Source organism: Phyllostomus hastatus, unplaced genomic scaffold (genome assembly GCF_019186645.2).
Source record: "Phyllostomus hastatus isolate PE091 unplaced genomic scaffold, TTU_PhHast_1.1 phas_scaffold_114, whole genome shotgun sequence".
Classification (NCBI taxonomy): Eukaryota; Metazoa; Chordata; class Mammalia; order Chiroptera; family Phyllostomidae; genus Phyllostomus; species Phyllostomus hastatus.
The window spans coordinates 110,110-128,625 of NW_025334006.1; the positions used below are offsets into that span (position 1 = coordinate 110,110).

At 50.5% G+C, this 18,516-nt stretch overlaps 1 protein-coding gene and 1 gene segment (V, D, J or C); one reads left to right on the top strand and one right to left on the bottom strand.

Moving 5' to 3' along the window:
- Positions 1-3,766: 3,766 nt before the first annotated feature.
- LOC123829731 lies at positions 3,767-4,471 on the bottom strand. The segment is given in 2 exon segments: positions 3,767-4,103; positions 4,215-4,471. Coding segments are annotated over 2 exon segments (342 nt in total).
- Positions 4,472-13,168: 8,697 nt separating this feature from the next.
- LOC123829841 (cationic trypsin) lies at positions 13,169-17,226 on the top strand. Its single transcript, XM_045855790.1, has 5 exons — positions 13,169-13,324; positions 14,647-14,806; positions 15,516-15,769; positions 16,324-16,460; positions 16,994-17,226. Exons 1-5 carry the CDS (start codon positions 13,285-13,287, stop codon positions 17,141-17,143), a joined length of 741 nt encoding a protein of 246 aa, XP_045711746.1. The 5' UTR covers positions 13,169-13,284; the 3' UTR covers positions 17,144-17,226.
- The last annotated feature ends 1,290 nt before the right edge of the window (positions 17,227-18,516 follow it).

Sequence of the window (18,516 nt, forward strand, 5' to 3'; positions counted from 1 at the left end):
AGTGGGACACATTGGATGGACCCGCACCCATCAGTTTAAATGCATGACTGCAGTCCCAGCCCAGAGCCAGACCCCGGGAAGGGTGCTGAGGGAAGGAGGGACAACCGGTCTCCGCACCTGCATTGAGGATCCAGGGCTTGGCTGGGCTCAGCACTAACCATTACTGAAAGACAACGGAAAGCACTAGTTGAAGGCAAAGGGAGATCAATTTGAAGACGATTTCAGTTTAATATCCTTGGGATGACTACAACTGATGGCCCCAGCTGACAGGAGGATGGAGCCCCAGGTCCTAGTGTCCGCCCTCTCTCTCACACCCCTCCCTCACTCCCAACCCCTTCCCCTCCCCCAGCTCAGAAGTTTCAGTGGAGCCACAGCTCCTCCTTCTGGCCAAAGCAGCATGCTTTTCAAATCCCAGGCCTCTTACACCCCAGCCCAGGGCGGCAATGCAGATGCACCCCTCATTCCATGAACTGGGAGCAGCTGTGATGGGCATGCAAGCCTAGGGCAGTGTGAAGAGGAAAGAAGCATCCAGAATAACAAAAGCAGTCAGCAAAAGCACCCCCTCATCCACGTACCCGGGACAGTCAGCGCTTACTCAACAGGTTGGCTGTGTCTGGGTTCTTAGTGCTGGAGGAAACACAGGCCTGCAGAAACACCCCCGCCCCTGTGGAGCGGAGAGGCCAGCTTCACACTGTGGAGCGGAGCGACCGCAAATGCTCACGGAGCAGCAGCCCGGAGCAGGCGTGGAGCGCCACGCCCTCCCACAGCACTCTGCGGCAGCGGGGTCATGCAACAGAGTCACGGGGAATGGCGAGGGGACTCAATGCGTCGTCCGATGTCTGAGAGATGCATTCAGTGTTCCAGGGGTCAAGTCACTTCCTATGTGTGACAGTGTAGACAACGGTCACATGAGGGGCTGCGATGAAAGGACCCCAGAGCCCTGTCCAAGTCGAACACGTTAGAGACCGAGCCAGGCCCGTCATTTCTGCAGACGGCTCTGCAGGCTGGCACTAGTTGGGGTGCCCTACCAGCAGCCATTGCTACTTCACGGCCTGTTTATGCTTTTTGTCTGCCTAGTGACTGGAGTGCCATCTAATTTGTTCACAGGTGCCATTTGGCCAGAATTGAATTTGCATTTCAGAAAATGTAAATGGATGAACAAATACAAAAATGAAACACTCTACAGACTGCTAAATGATCTTTTGCCATACCATTTATTATTCTGGTCAGTATTTATGACCAAATTGGAATAACAAGGATTTATATCAATCCATGTTGGGGTTAAAGAAGATGGATACCCATGCTTTAAGTCAGCGTGCTGGGTCAGGAGGTAGATATTAGTGTTTTCTATGGTAATAAATTCTTTCAGATTTTAAATATGGTCCAAAAGAGAAACTAAATGTTAAGGCACACAGTTAGAATGTAACCGTGGATTACAAAGGAGGGTGGACGTTCTCCCTGAACACGTGGCATGTATGGTGGACCCTCAGTCCACTGGAGTAGGAGATGCTCCATTCTCAGGTAAGAACCTGAAGTTAACCCTGGTTGCAGGGCCAGCATAATTTCTATGAACACTGCTGTGATATGTATATCCACCGTAGCAAGGGGACACTCTGATGGCCCCTCTCTGTGAAACAGCACAAGTCTGAACACATAAAGTTGCATCACATTGCTTGGCTCCCAATAAGGATGTAACTTCTAAGGATTACAAAACAATCGGAACTTAACTGACACCTTGAAGGGTGAGGGAAAGTGAAAGGTTTGGTGGCTCTGAAACAAGAGCCAACTTGAGTGACTCTCGAAGCAAGGGGTGGGCGAAAGGAGAGTGAAAGTCATCCGATCAGGGAATGAGCCTGAAGAAGGAAAATAACTGGAGCGTGGTCTGAATTGCAATAAGGAATAGTGAAAAAATGAATGTGAACATCTAAGCACATTCAAATAGTGCTGTTGATATCAGATAGCAATGGCGCATGCTGCTTGAAGATAAATAGGAAAGACATAACCGATTCCAAGACAGCTAGGGTTTGGAGTATAGGGAACAAAAAGGAATTCCCAAGGATGCATGGAAGGAACTCCCTTTTTCATGACCAATTCCTATGGGGTATGGACAGTGAGGGCTCTAGAAGGCTGAGCAGAGACAGGTGGTGGGAGGCTGGAGAGCTGGAGACAGATTTCAGAAGACTCTCTCACATGAATGAATACGCTATGATTTCCTCCAAGACCCCAGCAAGTCCAGGCACTTATAATAAGGACACGCTCAGGCTCCCTAAGAGAAAGGGACAAACTGAAATAAATCCACATTCAAACCTGCCAGGGTAACACTTAACACTCTTTAGAAGAACATAACATAATCCAGAGTCCCTCTTCTGGATTAGGTTATCCACATATGCACCCCATAAATCTCTTTATAATCCTTCATGCAGAATATTTTAGTAGTCTCCTCATTGTTCATTCCATCCCAAATCTATACGTCTACCACTGTGATTGTAGGACAGTGCAAATCTGATCATGTCATCTCACGTCAGGTAGGATCAAGGACTAGCTACTACTGCCTAGAGACTTGTGTCCAGAGTCTTTCTTTTCCACGTCTCATAATGCCCTCCATCACGTTGCTGCTGCCTTCTCTGCAGGAGGCTTCTGAGATGAGAGTCAGAATAGGGAGGGACCCCTGCTCAGCTCCTGAGCGTGAGAGTCTGCACTGCCCAAGGCTGCCTCTACCTCTGTCGGCTCCTTGCCCTCCTGTAGGAGACCGTTCTGCGTGGTGTGGGCCCAGCTCCCACACGGAGATGCACAGGACCCACACCCACGGATAGGTTCTCCCGTGGGGAATCGGGCCTGCAATGTACCTAGGCTGCTTTGAGTCTTGCTTTTTGCTAAAAACTCCCTCACCCTGAATGGACACAGCAAGTGCTTCCTGTAACTTCCTAAAATCGATGCTAAACCTTCCCAGGAAGAGTGTAACAAGTTCAACCACATTTCCCTTTTCATTTGCAAACATCCCTCTTCTGTGATGTGATTAGCGGCATTGACTCCTTTGTTCTCTGTAAAAGGTAACCAACTAAAGCCAGCCTGTGCATAGTGAATGAGGACCATCAGGTAATGTGCAGAGAAAAAGAAATAAAGGCAAGTCATGGCTGAGGCCACGGCTTTTTGCTCCCTGGAGAGCAAAGCCGCTGGTCCTTTTCCTCCACAGGACTCGGTGGTCCGTGTGACTGTCTCTCCTCATCCACAATATCTTGGACCCCATGAGCCAGGGTCTGCGTCCTCCTCCCCCTTTCTTTCTAGCTCATCTATTGCCATGGACTTTCATGCTTCTCCAAATATTTTTCTATTAAGCAGGGAACTCACTGATAACCCGTATTTCCTTTTGGTCTTAGAAACGTTTACCTTCACGTCCCCTTTTGGCTTTCACTCATCAAACATGTTTAACACATAGTGTGTTTTCAGTAATATTGTTGTGTGCAACATGCACCAATGCGTACAGCAGAGAAAGCAAAGGAATGGCTCCTTCCTCCGGTTAAGATCTTCAGTGCCTGGCCCTTTCACGTGAGTGGAGTCCTGAGTGCTTCAGTGAACTTATTAGAAACCCCTGCTGTAGCTGGTGCGTGGAATTCTGTAACACTTCTGGTGCATGAACTGTAGAACTACCCTGTTGGGTATTATGGGCTGTGCCATAGATACAACTCCAGTCAGGGGCCTCACGGACGGATGTAGGGAGCCTCTAGCTGGTTGAACCTGTTGTCCCCACCGCTTCCTGGCTGGGCCGGCGGGTTTGTGTAGAGGGAGGCAATGACTTTGCAGGGCTGTGTCTCAGCTGCTGGCACAGAGATACACGGCAGAGTCACCGAGCTCCAGGGACTTGATGTGAAGTTTCAAATGAGCTTTGTCAGGAGATTCTGGTATGAAGCGACTTGGAACCGTCTCATTTAGAAACGGCTCCTTGTTGTTGTAGGCAAACATAACCTTCAGCAGCTGCTTGGAGTCTTGCTTATACCAGTACATAGCATCGTGGCCCAGCTTCTGTTCACATCTTAGTGACTTCGTATCCCCTGCCCGTGCAACAAGGTATTTTGGAGTCTGAAAAACTGCTGCGTCCAAGGGGCCTGAGAAGAAAAGAGGCAGAAATCAGACAAGACCCAGGATGCAGCCTGCTGCCATTTTTGCGAACACGTTAGAGACTCCGAGTGCGTCCTGTCACCTGACTCCACACTCACCTGCTCCCAGGAGGCAGAGGGCCACGCAGCAGAGGAGCCTGGAGCCCATGGTGTGTTCAGGGCCCACGGGCAGGGCCCTAGCGAAGGGTCTTGCCTCCGGTGGTAAGAAGACCCGGCTGCAGCACCCCACTGTCCCAGCTCAGGCTTTGCTGTGATGTCACAGCCTAGAACAATTTCCCCATCCTCAGGCTCTCCTCAAATGGGTTCTCTTCTTTCTTCACGTCCTGCCCTTGCTCCTTTCAAAGGAGTTTCAACTTGTACTGCTTTCAAAGGACTTTGGGATTTCTAGGGGTAGCTGAGGGGGGTGGACACGTTGTCTCAAGGATGTTCACCTGACGTCATCCCTGTGCCAGTAGCTGCCTCCCTCCCCTGTCCTTGCCCCTGCATCTGGCCACCTCCTCCCTCCCCGCCCCTCCTGCAGGCAGCCTGGTCTCCTTCAGAGTAATGCAGGGCGACCGCACTCACATCTTGGCTCCCTGCAACGTCGGATTTACGCTCACACGTTGTTTCAGCTGTGGGCAGAGGGCGGCCCTGAGGTCTCCCCCGAGAACCAGCAGAGACCATTTCATTGGCGTGAACCGATGGTGGTTAGGAGCAGACCCTGTTCACGGGCCCTCGAGGGGGATGAGCCGAAGCCCTGCGGTTTTTCAGCCTCCGCAGTACTGACATATGGCTCAGGATAACTCCTCCCTGTGGGGCTGTTGTCCTGGAGGAACAGGATATTTAGTAGGATCCCTGGTCTCTATCCACTACATGCCAGTGGCACTCACTGCCCACCCCCACTTATGCCAACCAAAACTGTCTCGAGATTCTGCTAAATTATTTTCCTGGAGAAAGAGCATTCTCTTCATTCCTTCCTTCTGTCCTTGACCAAGTGGGGCCACAGCGCCTCCTGGTGGTCAGCAAAACGCAGTTCTCACTCTCAGGGCCCACTGGGCCAGGTTCCAGCCCTTATAATCCCAAATCAGCACGGACCAAGGGTGAGGCTGGGAACCAGGTCTACCACCTACAGGGGAGGCATCTTACACGCACAATTCGGCAACACTGTCAATTCCTGGTGGGAACTCCTTCAAAGAGCCTGCAATGGTTCACATTTTCTTTATCTGAACACAGAGCAAGGTCTGGAGATACAGGAGTAAACCAATCAGGTGCAAATAGTAAAAAGCAAACAAACTGACAGGAGGCTAGATGTAATACTTGGAAGATATGTGAAGACTGTGAAGGTATGAAGTGTAACCATTGTTAACAAGTAGATTCTGGGGAATTATACTTCAGCGTTTTTTGCAAGAGCTCTTGAAAAATCAGCTGCGCCTCATCCAACGAGATGCCCGTGAGCCCGCTGTAATGAAATGTGAGCTGCCGACTTAAGGTCAGTTCCGTCTGTTTTACATTTGTTACAGGAGAGGTAGAAAAGGACAATTTTTTTGTAGCCTGTCAAGAATTGCCCAAAGGATAGGACGGAATAAGGAAACGGTCCTCTGACCCCTCTTTGCTGAGCTGGAGAAGGGGAAGCCTCCACAGGAAGAACGCACGGCTGGCACTGGGGTGCCTGGGCAGTGCCAGGGTTCGGTCACAGCAACAAAGTAAAGGGGAGGGGAAACTGCAAGAAAATTAGCGTGAGGATAACTGGATCCACGAGGAGCTGGGGAGGTGGCAACCGGTGCGGCGCGGCTCAGAAGGACCTGGGGCCAAGGGGCAGGGGGCTGGGCGACAGCAGGATGCACATGTGGACGGCGGCCCTGCTTGGGGCTGCCCGATATTCACACCTCTGCTTGTGTTCGGACACTTCCCCGAGGTCTGGGTGTTCCCGGGAAACGGCTTGTGTGTTGGTTTGTTTAAAAGTCTAATCTGAAGCCCTGGCTGGCGTAGCTCAGTGGATTGAGCGCGGGCTGGGAACCAAAGTGTCCCAGGTTCGATTCCCAGCCAGGGTACATTCCTGGGTTGCAGGCCATAACCCCCAGCAACCGCACATTGATGTTTCTCTCCCTCCCTCTCTCTCTCTCTCTCTCTCTCTCTCTCTCTCTCTCTCTCCCTCCCTCCCTCCCTCCCTTCCCTCTCTAAAAATAAATATTTATTTAAAAAAAAAAGTCAAATCTGCTTTCTGTTCTAGAAACAAGACCTGCATCCTTGCTTCTGCCATGTGTGACTTCAACAAAGACATGGCTCCGCCTGGCAAAGCCGCCTCCTTCCCCCAGCTCCCGAGAGCCCAGCGGGAAGCCAGGCTGTGTGCTCCGGGGGGCGGGCACGGGAAGGGAACCTCTTGTGCCCAGTTCTGTCACACTGAGTTACTACCTGGGCACAGAGTCCCAGGGAGGTGCCACTTCCATCAGACTCTCCCTCGAGGCTGGTCAGAACTGGTTTCTAAAACTAGGACCACGACCCCTCTTCCGTCCTGCTCAGCTGGCTGCTGGTTCCTGCCGGCTCTGGCCCTGAAAGAAATCCCCTTTCTGTCTGATAAAAATACAAAAGTCCACATACACATCGACTCTTGAAGTCACATGCCTGCAGGCAGGCCCATGGCCCTTGGTTTTCCCAAAGAAAATCCAGATCCAAACCAGATGGGGTGGGGGGGGCTGCTGCCCCGGGTCCTTCACCTCCATAAACCCTCAGTTGACGCTGTCGCCCTGTTTAGCTGCTGAAGTCTCGTTTAGCCACTTAAAATACTTATGCTGACGATTTCTATTGGATTGTCAGTGTTTAATCTTGAAGTCATTTGAATGTAGCATGAGCAACAATTAACAAAAATTAAATGTAATACTGTGATGCACAGGCTTTATTAACTTTCAAACACAATTACATGTCACCTGATTTTTTTCTAAATTTGGAAGAAGCTGTAGGCGTTTTGTGGCGTGAAAAAGATCCGGGGGGACTCTGACTTCCCAAGCCTTACGTTCAAGTTAGTCTCAAAGAACATTCAATATTGAGTTTAGAAGTATGAAGTGTGTGTTTCTGCGTTTTCTGATGTTTATAACTTCCAACCGATTTTGAAAGTGACTCATAATGATAGGGGCTTAAGACTTGGGAAAATTTAGCTTAAGGTAAATAGTCATAAATCTAGCAAGTAATGTGTATGTCAAGTTTTTGTTTCAGTAACTACAGATAAGGCCTATCCTGGCGCCTAAGAATAAGCAGATGACCTCCTGGAGACATCTGTACCAGGAAGAAGCAAGGGACTACCCTTCCCCCCTTGGAGGCAACTGCTGAATTTCAAAAGTTTTCGCTGACACCTTGTTTACCCTCCCCCAACCTCCTTATAAAAAATCTGACTGGGAAAGAGAGTAAGATGGTTTGTTAGGGTATGAACCCCCCATCTTCTCGGATCGCCAGCCATCTGCATAAAGCACCTATAAAAGATTCAGTCACTGTCATGGCTTATTGGATTTGGTAGTGACAGGCATCCCGAACGCCGGTGTGTTTTCTGGTTACAATAACACAGACAGCTAAGAAATTTAGATTCACATGTAGGCAAAGGAGTTGGCTGTCTTTCACAGGTTCTTCTGTCCCATTCTAAGGTGAACTGCAAAATTACCCTTCGCAGAAGGGCTAACGGTTTTCCCAGGGAAGGAAAAAATGTGTGTCAGGCTCCCTGCCTGAGCTCCAGGAGCCTCCATCCCAGCCCCACGGCCTTCAGGTTGTCTCAGGAAAGCCCCTGCCTGCACCTGCCTGCAGGCTCCACTCTCCACCCACCCCCACCCCTTCTCCCTGCTCCCACGCAGGCCCACAGCAGCTGGTCTGGCAGTGCGGGCTCTGTGCTGGGACAAGAACACCTGCAGGTCCACACCAAGCAGAAGACTCTGCATTTAACCCCTCACATTGTGGCGCTGACTCCCAGCCTCTGCCAACCACATTCTCCAATATTGCAAGCAAAACCAGACTTTTCCTTAACCCTCTTCCATCCGTGGCGGGGGGGGGGGGGGGGCGGGTGTCCTCTCAACTGCTCCCTGCCCCTCAGTAGAGTCACAGCTCCTCCTTGTGGTCAAAGGGAAACCAAGTGTCAGGACCTGGTTCTCCCTTCGTGGAGACAGGAGGGTGGGAGGGGACTTAGAGGGAAGGACATGCAGTCAGAGGGTTGTAATTAGCCCCCCGCCCTCCCGTCTCCGAATGAAGTCTGTTGTCAGGATGAGGCTTACTGCTGTAGCTAGACAGGAGCCCTGCAATTCCTTAGTTAGCATTCTGTTCATACCAGCACATAAAATCGTGTCCCAGCCGTGGCTGGGGTGGCTCAGTGGATGGAGCGCCTGACTGTGAAGCAAAGGGTCGCTAGTTCGAATCCCAGTCAGGGCACATGCCTGGGTTGCAGGCCTGGTCCCCAGTAGGGGGCACATGAGAGGCAACCATACACTAATGTTTCTCTCCTCTTTCTCCCTCCCTTCCCTTCTCTCCAGAAATAAATAAATAAAATATATTTTTTAAAAAATCATGTCCCAAATGTCTCCACTTCCATTTCAGGCTGCTCATACTTGGGTACCATGTTCTGTCTGTCATCTCTCCTTTTCCCGGCTCTGTTCTCCGTCACCCCAGGGTTCCAGCCCCAAACCCCCAACCCCCCTCTCTTCTTCCTTTTCCCCTAAAACATGATTTGAAGTAAAGGCAATGGGGAGATATTCGTTTTAACGTTAGTAAGTTCATTTCAAGCCAGGCCCGGTTATTGAAACGGAGCCACCCTGCAGTTTCAAGTCTGGGTTCGGGGCACTGAAAGAGTTTCCTCTCCAGCTTCTAGAGCAGGGCCGACAAGCTGGGGCCCAGAGACAAGTCTGGCCCCCCCGCCCGTTTCAGCAGATGAAACGTTTTACACGTGGTCGCTCTCCTGTTTCAACAGCAGAGTAACTGTGACAGAGACCAGGCTGCCTGCAAAGCCTAAATTGTTTCCTATCCAACCCTCCACAGAACGTCACATGCAGCCAGCGTAGCAACGGCTCCCAGACATATGCCACCCTTGAGTGGGTTCTCGAGGAAACCCGGGTCTGGTTCCAGCCTCGACTTTACCCAGGAAGATCATTCTAGTCACTGATTTCTCACGCATGGCACAGGGCGCACATTCAGCTTCGACACGCAGGTCAGCATCGAGGTTATTCTGTGAGCATCTCCTTTATACCTTGGGGGTTTTCCCCCCTGGAATTTGCTGCCCTGTTTGCATCAGTTTTTTTTTTTAATAAGTTTCTTAGTACATGTTTTTTCAAGGAGAGGAATTCTCATTTTTTAAATTTTTGCGCAGGGGAGCCCCTGAGAGCCAGCACGGCCTCAGGAAACAGGGAGGGCAAACCAGGGAGGCGGCTGGGGAAGCTCAGGGAAGGGAAGAACTGGCTCCTGCAAGCGGAACGGCACGAAACTGCCTTCAGCGGCTGCTGAGCTGCTCCTCCCAGTACAAAAGTCAGTACCTTTGCTGGCGCCCAGTCAGACCGCAGCTTAGGGAAAAGCTAGTGCAGTTCTCCAAGGCCACTGAGTGACGTGCGTGGGAAAGAGAGGCGATAAGCGCAGATGAACTAAACACAGACCCACGCCTCTGGGCCCCCACGTGGTTGACGTGGGGAAGGGAAAAGCAGGCAGCAACACACTCCGCACAGGCAGAGTGCGGGCTTTCCCCCCACATGCAGCTGGCGGCTCTGTCTGCGGGAGGGGCCTGCGGAAGCAGACCCACACACCGTGGGGCATGTTCCGCGTCGGTGGTCAACGGGAATCCATCAACGTCACCAAGATCAGAAGTTTGGCTCACATCCAGCACAGGCAAGCGTAGTTTTTGAGTCTGGGAGCTGCTTGCGGCCCAGTTCTGCAGGGTCTGAATTCACAGGATGACCCACAGTATCTGAGAGGAGAAAGGCATTGTGTCGGTCTGGGCTCCTTCACAATCGTGCTGGGGTAGCTTCTTCAGACCTGCTCACCCGTCCACATCAATGACAAACCATGTACACAGAGAGACTCCTCGTGGGGACCCAGTTTTGCCTGGCCCCTTCGGCAGGGAGCTTCGTCCCAGTCACCTTCACTTAGAACACTAACTGCTTTCACCTGACACGCTGATGGGCTCTGCCCCATCCCCCTCCGCACAGGGCCACCACCCCCACCCCCACCACCAGCGATCTTTAATTTTCCCCCTCTCGTTTTGTCCAACCATCTGCCTAATGTGTGGCGTGCACATCACTAGCAATCTTCAATGTGATTTTATTTGTATTTATTTATGTATTTTAGAGAGAGAGGGGAAAGGAGGGAGAAAGACGGGGAGAGAAACATCAATCGGTTGCCCCTCATACATGCCCCAACTGGGGATCGAACCCGCAGCTTAGGCATGTGCCTTGACTGGGAATCAAACCTGCTGCCTTTCGGTCTGCGGGACCACGGCTCCAACCCAGAGCCACAGTGGCCAGGGCCAACATGATCTTACACAGTGCACAAAAGACCAGATTTATTTAAAGATCTATTTTATTAAATTGCATATGTTCCCATTAATGTGCATTAGGTAAAGATTCGCCAACACGCAAAACACCAATGTCTTTGCTTAAGGAGAGACCCGTGGCTGGGTAGGGAGGAAGTCTGTGTGAGTGTCAGAGTGTGACTGTGTCCCAGGCACCGTGAGAAGCAGCTTACGTGCTCTGTGCATGACAGCAGCAGGGGAAGAACCGGAGCCTGGATCCCATCCCTTGGCACTTCCCCCACATCCCCACTGCCGCTTTAGGTGACTGAACTGTCCCACTGCAGCCAGGCAGGCTCCCGGGCCTTTGCTTCGAGGTGTGACCTTGTGGACTTGCAATCGATCCTAGCTACCTCCCCTTACCTGGCAATCCCCACTCTCTCCCTCCCTGGAGGAAGGGGCGGGGGGTCCAAGTGATAAAGCCCAGCACACACGGGAGAGAACATTCTAGGACATGGCTACACACGGTCCAGCGATTGGGAAAACTCTGCTCTAAGATGTGGTGTTTCTCATGTCGGTGAAAATGTCCGGCAGGCTCAGGGGCAGTTTCAGGGGTGATGTAGAATCCGACAACTCCCCATAGTGCACCACGGGGGTGTCAGCAATGGAAGGGAACCAAACACGATAAGAAGTTGCTCCCTTTTTGCACCCAACCCTCCTCTTACCCCTTAGTATCTCCTGATTTTTAGGGACCCATGGAAAGCAGCTCGCTGCCTTGTGAACCACTCCTGCAGGAGTTACTGAGTGCCTGTAGTGTCCTGAAGCTAGAGACACTTCCCTGTAGAGCCTGAGAAACTCCCTTGCCCACCTTCTCTCAGCTGGGGATGATTTTGACCCCCAGGGGACATTTAGCAGTGTGTCTGCACACAGGTTTGGTTGTCATAACTGGGAGGAGGGGCCAGTGCTACTTATAACCCAAGGCCAGGACAGCTGATTAATACACCACAGTATGGCCCTGGCCCGAGTGGCTCAGTTGGTTGGAATGTCACCCCCGTGTACCAAAAGGTTGCAGGTTCAAACCCCAGTAAGGGCACGAACAGAAGGCAATCAGTCAATGTTTCTCTATCTCTTTCCCCCCTTCCTCTCTCTCTCAAATCAATAAATATGTCCACAGGTGAGAATTAAATATATATACATATGTTTAATATGGTACAGTGTGCAGGGCTGTTCCCCACAACAAAAAATTATGTGGCCCAAAATGTCAGTAGGGTTGAGAAACTCTTCTGGTAAATCATCTTCATACCAGCAAGATTTCACATGTAAAAGAAACAGGAACTGCTTCCAGAGGGATGATCTGCCACCTCTGAAGCAGTTGTCATGCCCTGGTAGGCCGTGCGCGTGTATCTGCGGATGTAGGAGCCACGGGTCCGCTCTCACTGAGAGTCCCATATTCTGGATACCCCCTCTGTGCCCCATGATTATGATGATTCCTGCTCCGGGAACCCATTTCTTGGGTTTCTCAGAATTCTATAGGCTCCCTGGGGTCATCCCTTAACTCGATAGAGTGCAGATTGTTCTGTTCGCTTGTGTTTATGGTATCACAGTGGAACACATGAACCTTAATACGAGGCTGCTCGAGTTTGAACCTCGTGGTGACCCCTTCGTAGCTATAGAACTTACCGCAAAACACAAAACTTCTCTAAGCCCCGCCCTCCTCACCATGAAAAAGGTAAAAATCACAGGCATAGTCATAAAGCTGCTGGTGAGGACTGGATGAACCGATGTATGGAGATCCTGTTCGTGGTGCTTGATGCACTGTGAGCACTCCGCAAATTTCAATCGTCTTATCATTGGCCAAGCATTCTGTCACCTTGGTCTCCAGATTTTGGTGAACTTACTGGGGAAGGGTTTCCCAGTGGTTAATTGCATGGACTCTGAAGCCCAGTTTCCTGGCTTGGGATCCTGACCCTACCATGCACCTGTTGCGTGATTTGCGTCAAGCTCCCTCTACTTTTGTGTATCTCCATGTTCCCATCTGTAAAGTGGGGATAATAATAAGTATCTGGTAGGGTCAGTATGAGCATTGCTAAATTAACCATAGGCAGAGTATTTAGAAAAGTCCTAATATATAGTAAGTTCTAGATACATGTAAGTTATTATTCTTTCACTCTCCTGTTTAGATCTCTTGTAATTGCAAATCAGAGTAATTTTTCTCTTCTCAGGGGAATAAGTTGCTTCTGTTAGTCATGAAAGTTAACATGGGTAGATGAGGCCAGAGCTGCCACAAGAAAAGTTACATGACTGCAAAGGAGTCAGAGTTAATTCAACCTCAAGGGTGCAGCGCACAAGGTCATCTGCAGGATAAAGGTTCGCAGCTGGCAAAGGAACAGCCAAGCGCCCAAGACTTTTGCCTGGGAATCAGGACACCTGCAGCCCTGTTCCGAGACCTTATTTCAACTTACTTTTCTATTACAGGGAACAGCTCCCACCAGCTGGGGTCTTCACTTTCATTCCCATAACCCTTTGGAAAAAGTGGTTCATGTTTACATTTCATGCTGAGTTATCTTCAGTTTGATACAGAACTGAATTCTAAACGGGGATTTGTGAGCTGCCCGTGAAATCACGTGTCTGGCACCCGTGGCCATGGTGGCGATGACCAGCCTGCAGATATAAATAGTGGACGAAAGCCCTTCTCGTCCAATGCGCATCCAGACCTAGTGAGCAACCATGAAGGCCTTCATCTTCCTCGCTCTCCTGGGAGCTGCTGGTGAGTCTCTGTAGCTAAATGAATCCATAGGAGTCCAGCACGTATTGGAGCTTGCACACCACACTCTGTTAGACAAGGAATGTTGAATATAATCTCTTTTGTACTCAAGAATCTTAAAATGCTGAGACAGCAAGTGCTCAGTCCATATGTCTACATGGACACATAAATCCCACTTGTTGGGGAGAGATCGCCGAGTGGAAGTGACCAGGGTAGAGCAGGCAGAAAGAGGCGGAACCTGCCCTAAGGTTGAAGGTAAACTCTATGAAGGGGAGAGGAAAGGGAAGGATAGTTAATAGCGAGGAAATGCGCCTCTGACCTTGCTAAGGATTTGGAGTTCACAGCCAGGACTGATGACAAGTCTCGTGCCCCTTGCAGAGGTTGGGAGGGTGAGACCCTGAGTCTCCTCTAGACTAAAGGGCACCTTAGCAGGGGCCATAACAGGCCCAGATATTTTACCTCTCATGAATGAAAGCTATGGGCAGGGTTTTACACCTCTGCTAACTAAACCTCTCCACTGTAAAAGTAACACGTTAGTCAACCATCAAATGAGATAGAGAAATGACTATTTTTAAACTACTGAATTTCCCCAAATTGGGCATGTGTAAATTCCATACAGTGGTCTGTATGCCCAGAGATGTCTTTCTCAAAAAGACTTTAAAGTACATGGGCAACAGGGCACATATAATACAATGAAATACTTTTGGAGCCATAAGAAATTGTAGTATATCTGAATCAATTGAAAAATGTTGGAGAGATCATTGGGGTTGGGGAGAAAGGTAGGAGATGGAAAACTTCCAATGTTCTATAAAATTATTTTGTGAAAATTTTAGGTGAGAACCTAAAAGAGAATTTCCGGCATGGTGGAGGGGGATGGAAGTACAAAATTCCCATTTTTCTTCTGGGACAGCACATTCTCAGCTGGTTTCAAAAACTTTCCTTCTATTACCTCCTGGGCATATGTATCCTATCCTATGCCAACCACTGCAGACACACATAACCCTGGGTATTGCAAAGCTTCACTGCACACCTGTTTGCATGGCTGCTGAGCACAGCTTTATTCTTAGGTAGCGGGGTTTGGGACATTTATTATGTAAACAGTCTCCTATCTGTGTGTGGGGGGGGCATTACATATGAACAACACAGTTTATTTATCAAATTTAAAGCATAAACTAAAAATCATGTCCATTATCACCATTTCCTGATTATGTGTGACAGGAGAATATTGTTTGATCTTTTCCGGTTAATCTGCAAATCCTTGGAGGTGAGTCCAAATGCCAAGATGGACCTGTTTAACAGGTAGTTTTCCAACTTTCCCCTGTCAGTCGCTTTCCCCAATGACGATGACGACAAGATCGTCGGGGGCTACACCTGCAAAAAGAACACCATCCCCTACCAGGTGTCCCTGAACGCTGGCTACCACTTCTGCGGCGGCTCCCTCATCAACGACCAGTGGGTGGTGTCTGCGGCTCACTGCTACAAGTCGTAAGTAGCCAAGGCTCACCTACCTCCCTGTGCTTAGAATCAACTCGTCCCCCAGCCCTGCCACAGCCCGAGCGGAGTAACCAGCAGAGTTAGGATTCAGGGGCGAACATGCATGTTCTAGGAACGTCATTGTTGCCCCAGGCACTGAACAATGTGTGGAGGGACTTTCACGTGGTGGGTGCCCTTAGAGTGCCCTGATGACCTCCCCAACAAGGACGTGGGAGGGGCATAGGGCGTGGAGAAGTACACACGTACAACTAGCTTGAGAGCGTTAATCCTCATAGCTCACCCAGACACAAGGCCCTATGGACGTGAGAAAACACATGAAATTTCCAGGACATTGACAATAAGCAAGCTCCTTCTGCTCTCGTGACTCTGATTGCTGCCGCGCCTCCCCACAATAATTGGTCATTTAAACCAGGGGAGGTTTCCCTGATCTCCCGTGGTCTCACTGGTGTCATTCGGTTCCCATTCCTATGCCTCACTATTGCAACAAGAGCAAGGCTGTGAGTCCGTGCCTGCAGGGACACTCACTTAAGCGATACTCTAACTGCACCGAGTCTGCTGGGACGGCCTTCCGTGTACAGCTACCTGTGTGCGTGAATGCCAGAAGGGGGTGGTGTCTGTGCACATGCCCGTGACTGGGGTTCGCCAGGAAGGGGGAAAGCTCAAGTTAAAAACTTAGAGAACGTTGAATCCTTTCACCCAGCCGCATCCAGGTGCGTCTGGGAGAGTACAACATCGAACTTGTGGAGGGCAACGAGCAATTCATCAATGCTGCCAAGATCATCCGCCACCCCAAATACAATGCTAGGACCATCGATAATGACATCATGCTGATTAAACTGAGCTCGCCCGCCACCCTCAACTCTCGCGTCTCCACTGTCTCTCTGCCAAAAACTTGTGCAAGTGTTGGCACTCAGTGTCTCATCTCCGGCTGGGGCAACACCCAGAGCGTCGGCAGTAAGTGTCCCACGAAACACGAGCACCAGGTCTGAGAATCCTGGGGGTCAAGGGCATGTGGGGGGTCAGTTAGTCCAAACTGCTGCTCGAGACAAGGTTCCCAGAGGGAGTCCGTGGACATAAGGAGCCTTAGAATATATTCATGGGAATGAGGAAGAGTCCTTTGCTGAAAAACGCAGCACAAATGACCTGTAATAAAGATGCCAGGTAGTCGATGGAAGTGAGTAGTGATTTGCAGAGAACTGGGAACTGGGCGGTGAACAGAGCCGAGGCTAAGGGGTTTGGAGCTGCCTGAGGCAAAGACCTGCTTGAGAAATGAAGCCTCTAGATTTGAGATCTGTGGTCACAGATGCTGGTCTCAGAGAGGAAACAGCCTGCTGATCAAAACTCTTTGGAAGGCCTTCCAGATAAAGGTTGTTCTTCCAAAGCAGAAGTTACTGGCCCCCTGGATGAAAGCGTGGCAGCATTGGGAAGGAGGGGAGAGACCGTGTGACAGAAATGTGCCAGGAATCCTGCGGATAACCTTCTTCCGTTTTCACTCCCGTGCCCAACAGCTAACTACCCCGAGCTGCCACAGTGTCTGGATGCCCCCATCCTCTCCGACAGCGCTTGCCGCAATGCCTACCCAGGCGAGATCACCAACAACATGATGTGCCTGGGCTTCCTGGAGGGTGGCAAGGACTCTTGCCAGGTGAGTTCCTTCACTTTCCTTCTCTTTCCGACTCCACCTCACCCACCTCCACCCAATTTTCCCTCTCCTGGAACGCAGAACACTGAGAGGCTTTCTCTGGGACCGATCATGAGGGCTGAGGGGTAGGCTTGTGACAAATGACCTTTATTCCTTTTGCCATATGAATGGTACGAATTAGGGGTAAAAAGATGCACTGAAGATGATGTGCAAATAGGACATCCGAGGCGCCCTCCGGAGAGGGCCGACTGTAGAGGGGCGCTCCCTGAAAGGAGCAGGGCTGGCAGGGCAGCCTTATACTGGCCCATCCCCACCTCTTCTTGGACAACTAAGGAACCAGAAGGGTCTAGGAGGAAGGAGGAGGAAGAATGGGGATACGGTACGCAGATGGAGGCTTAGATGTCCAGTGGGGAGAGAAGGGACTTTATGCAGGACCAGCAGCCTGAAGGGATGGCCCCCGGACAATGCAGGGGCATCGAGCCTTTACCCATCCGGGCATGGCTGCGAGTTCTGAGTGGCTTCTCCCTCCTGCTCAGGGTGACTCCGGCGGCCCCGTGGTCTGCAAGGGCCAGCTGCAGGGCATCGTCTCCTGGGGCTACGGCTGCGCTTTGAAGGGCAAGCCTGGCGTGTACACCAAGGTCTGCAACTACGTGAGCTGGATCAAGGACACCATCGCTGCCAACTAAGTGCACCTCCGCGCCAGACAACGTCTCCTTCTTCCCATGCCCGAACACAGTGCCTAAATAAAAACATTCTGTCCCGCATCAAATACGTCCGAGAACTGGCCTCATTGGTATTCATCCGCTTTCTCTTGAAACTGGCTGCTGCGCCAGAGGGTGGACATAGAATGGAACTATTATATGAGGGTAGGATTTGAAAGGTTGTTTAGTTATGTATTCACCTAATCAGAATAACTTCACTGCTCACCTACTCTATGCCAGGCTGTATGGGACACGGAGCACACAGAGATGAATAAGGGGAGGGGTCGCTGTCACCATCACATTTTTAAACAGACAGTGACACTACAAGGCAGAAAGGTAAAATCGCCCTCCCGAAGTTACTCGGCTAGTGCCGGGGAAAGCTGGGAGGAAGCCCTGGCTGTCCTCATTCCCCAAGCGTCCCTCCAGCTGCCACCCTGCGCTCTCGCTATGCTTTTCTCTAATCTCCATGCAACTCTGCGAGGCTGGAGCACAAACATCTCCAGAAGGAGAAAGCTTTTAAAATCTCAGAGTTCCTGCATTATTCAAGATTTCACCTATTTATATGCCGGCTGTCCAAGATCTTTCTTCTTTTCTAACTGGGATTTCATTGCTATAGCGGGCATGATGCCTACGGCAATTTGGGCCCCTCTTCCAACACCAGTCTCTCCAGCCTCCAGCCCACATTACGTTGTAGTATTTTGAACTGTATGCAAAAAAAAAAAAGTGTGAATGCAGATAAGATTGCAGAACATAGATCTATTACTTTAAGGTCACAGAAGTCTTGGTGAAAGTGAGCAGATATTCGTCCTGTCAGTTCCATCTGGAGAGGCAGCACGGGCAGCCTGCTTTAGCTCTGCAACGGCCTCCCCAGCTCTGGGTTGTTCCACCGTCACCCAGAGGATGGTTGGGAGCACGAGTCCCAACGCACGGTTTCTGGGCATATCTGGCATGGCTCAAGGAGAAAGACACAGGAGATCTGAGCATGGAAATGCTGGAGTAGGTGGGGGAGGTTTGAAAGGGGAAAATGTCTGTGGTCCCAGTGGGCAGGTGAAGGAGAGCTGTGCCTTCATCGGCATGGGCTGCTGTCACCAAAGAACTGTAGACTTGGTGGCTTGAACAACAAACAATTTCTCACAGTTCTGGAGGCTGGGAAGTCCAAGATCAAGTGCCAGCAGGAAGTGGTAAGAGCCCACTTCCTTATAGACAGTTACCTTGTCCCTTCTCTTCACATGGCTGAGACAGCTAGTTCTAACGTCTTCTTCTTATAAGGACACCAGTCCCATCATGGGGATTCCACCTGCATGACCTCATCCAAACCTAACTACCTCCCAAAGGCCCCAACTCCCAATACCGACCCT

Bases quoted from the DNA above. Each gene is read 5' to 3' on its own strand.
- LOC123829841 (XM_045855790.1), top strand. From the start codon at position 13,285: ATGAAGGCCTTCATCTTCCTCGCTCTCCTGGGAGCTGCTG. The intron at 13,325-14,646 runs GTGAGTCTCTGT...TTCCCCTGTCAG, and splicing joins CGCTCTCCTGGGAGCTGCTG to TCGCTTTCCCCAATGACGAT. The intron at 15,770-16,323 runs GTAAGTGTCCCA...CGTGCCCAACAG, and splicing joins CAACACCCAGAGCGTCGGCA to CTAACTACCCCGAGCTGCCA.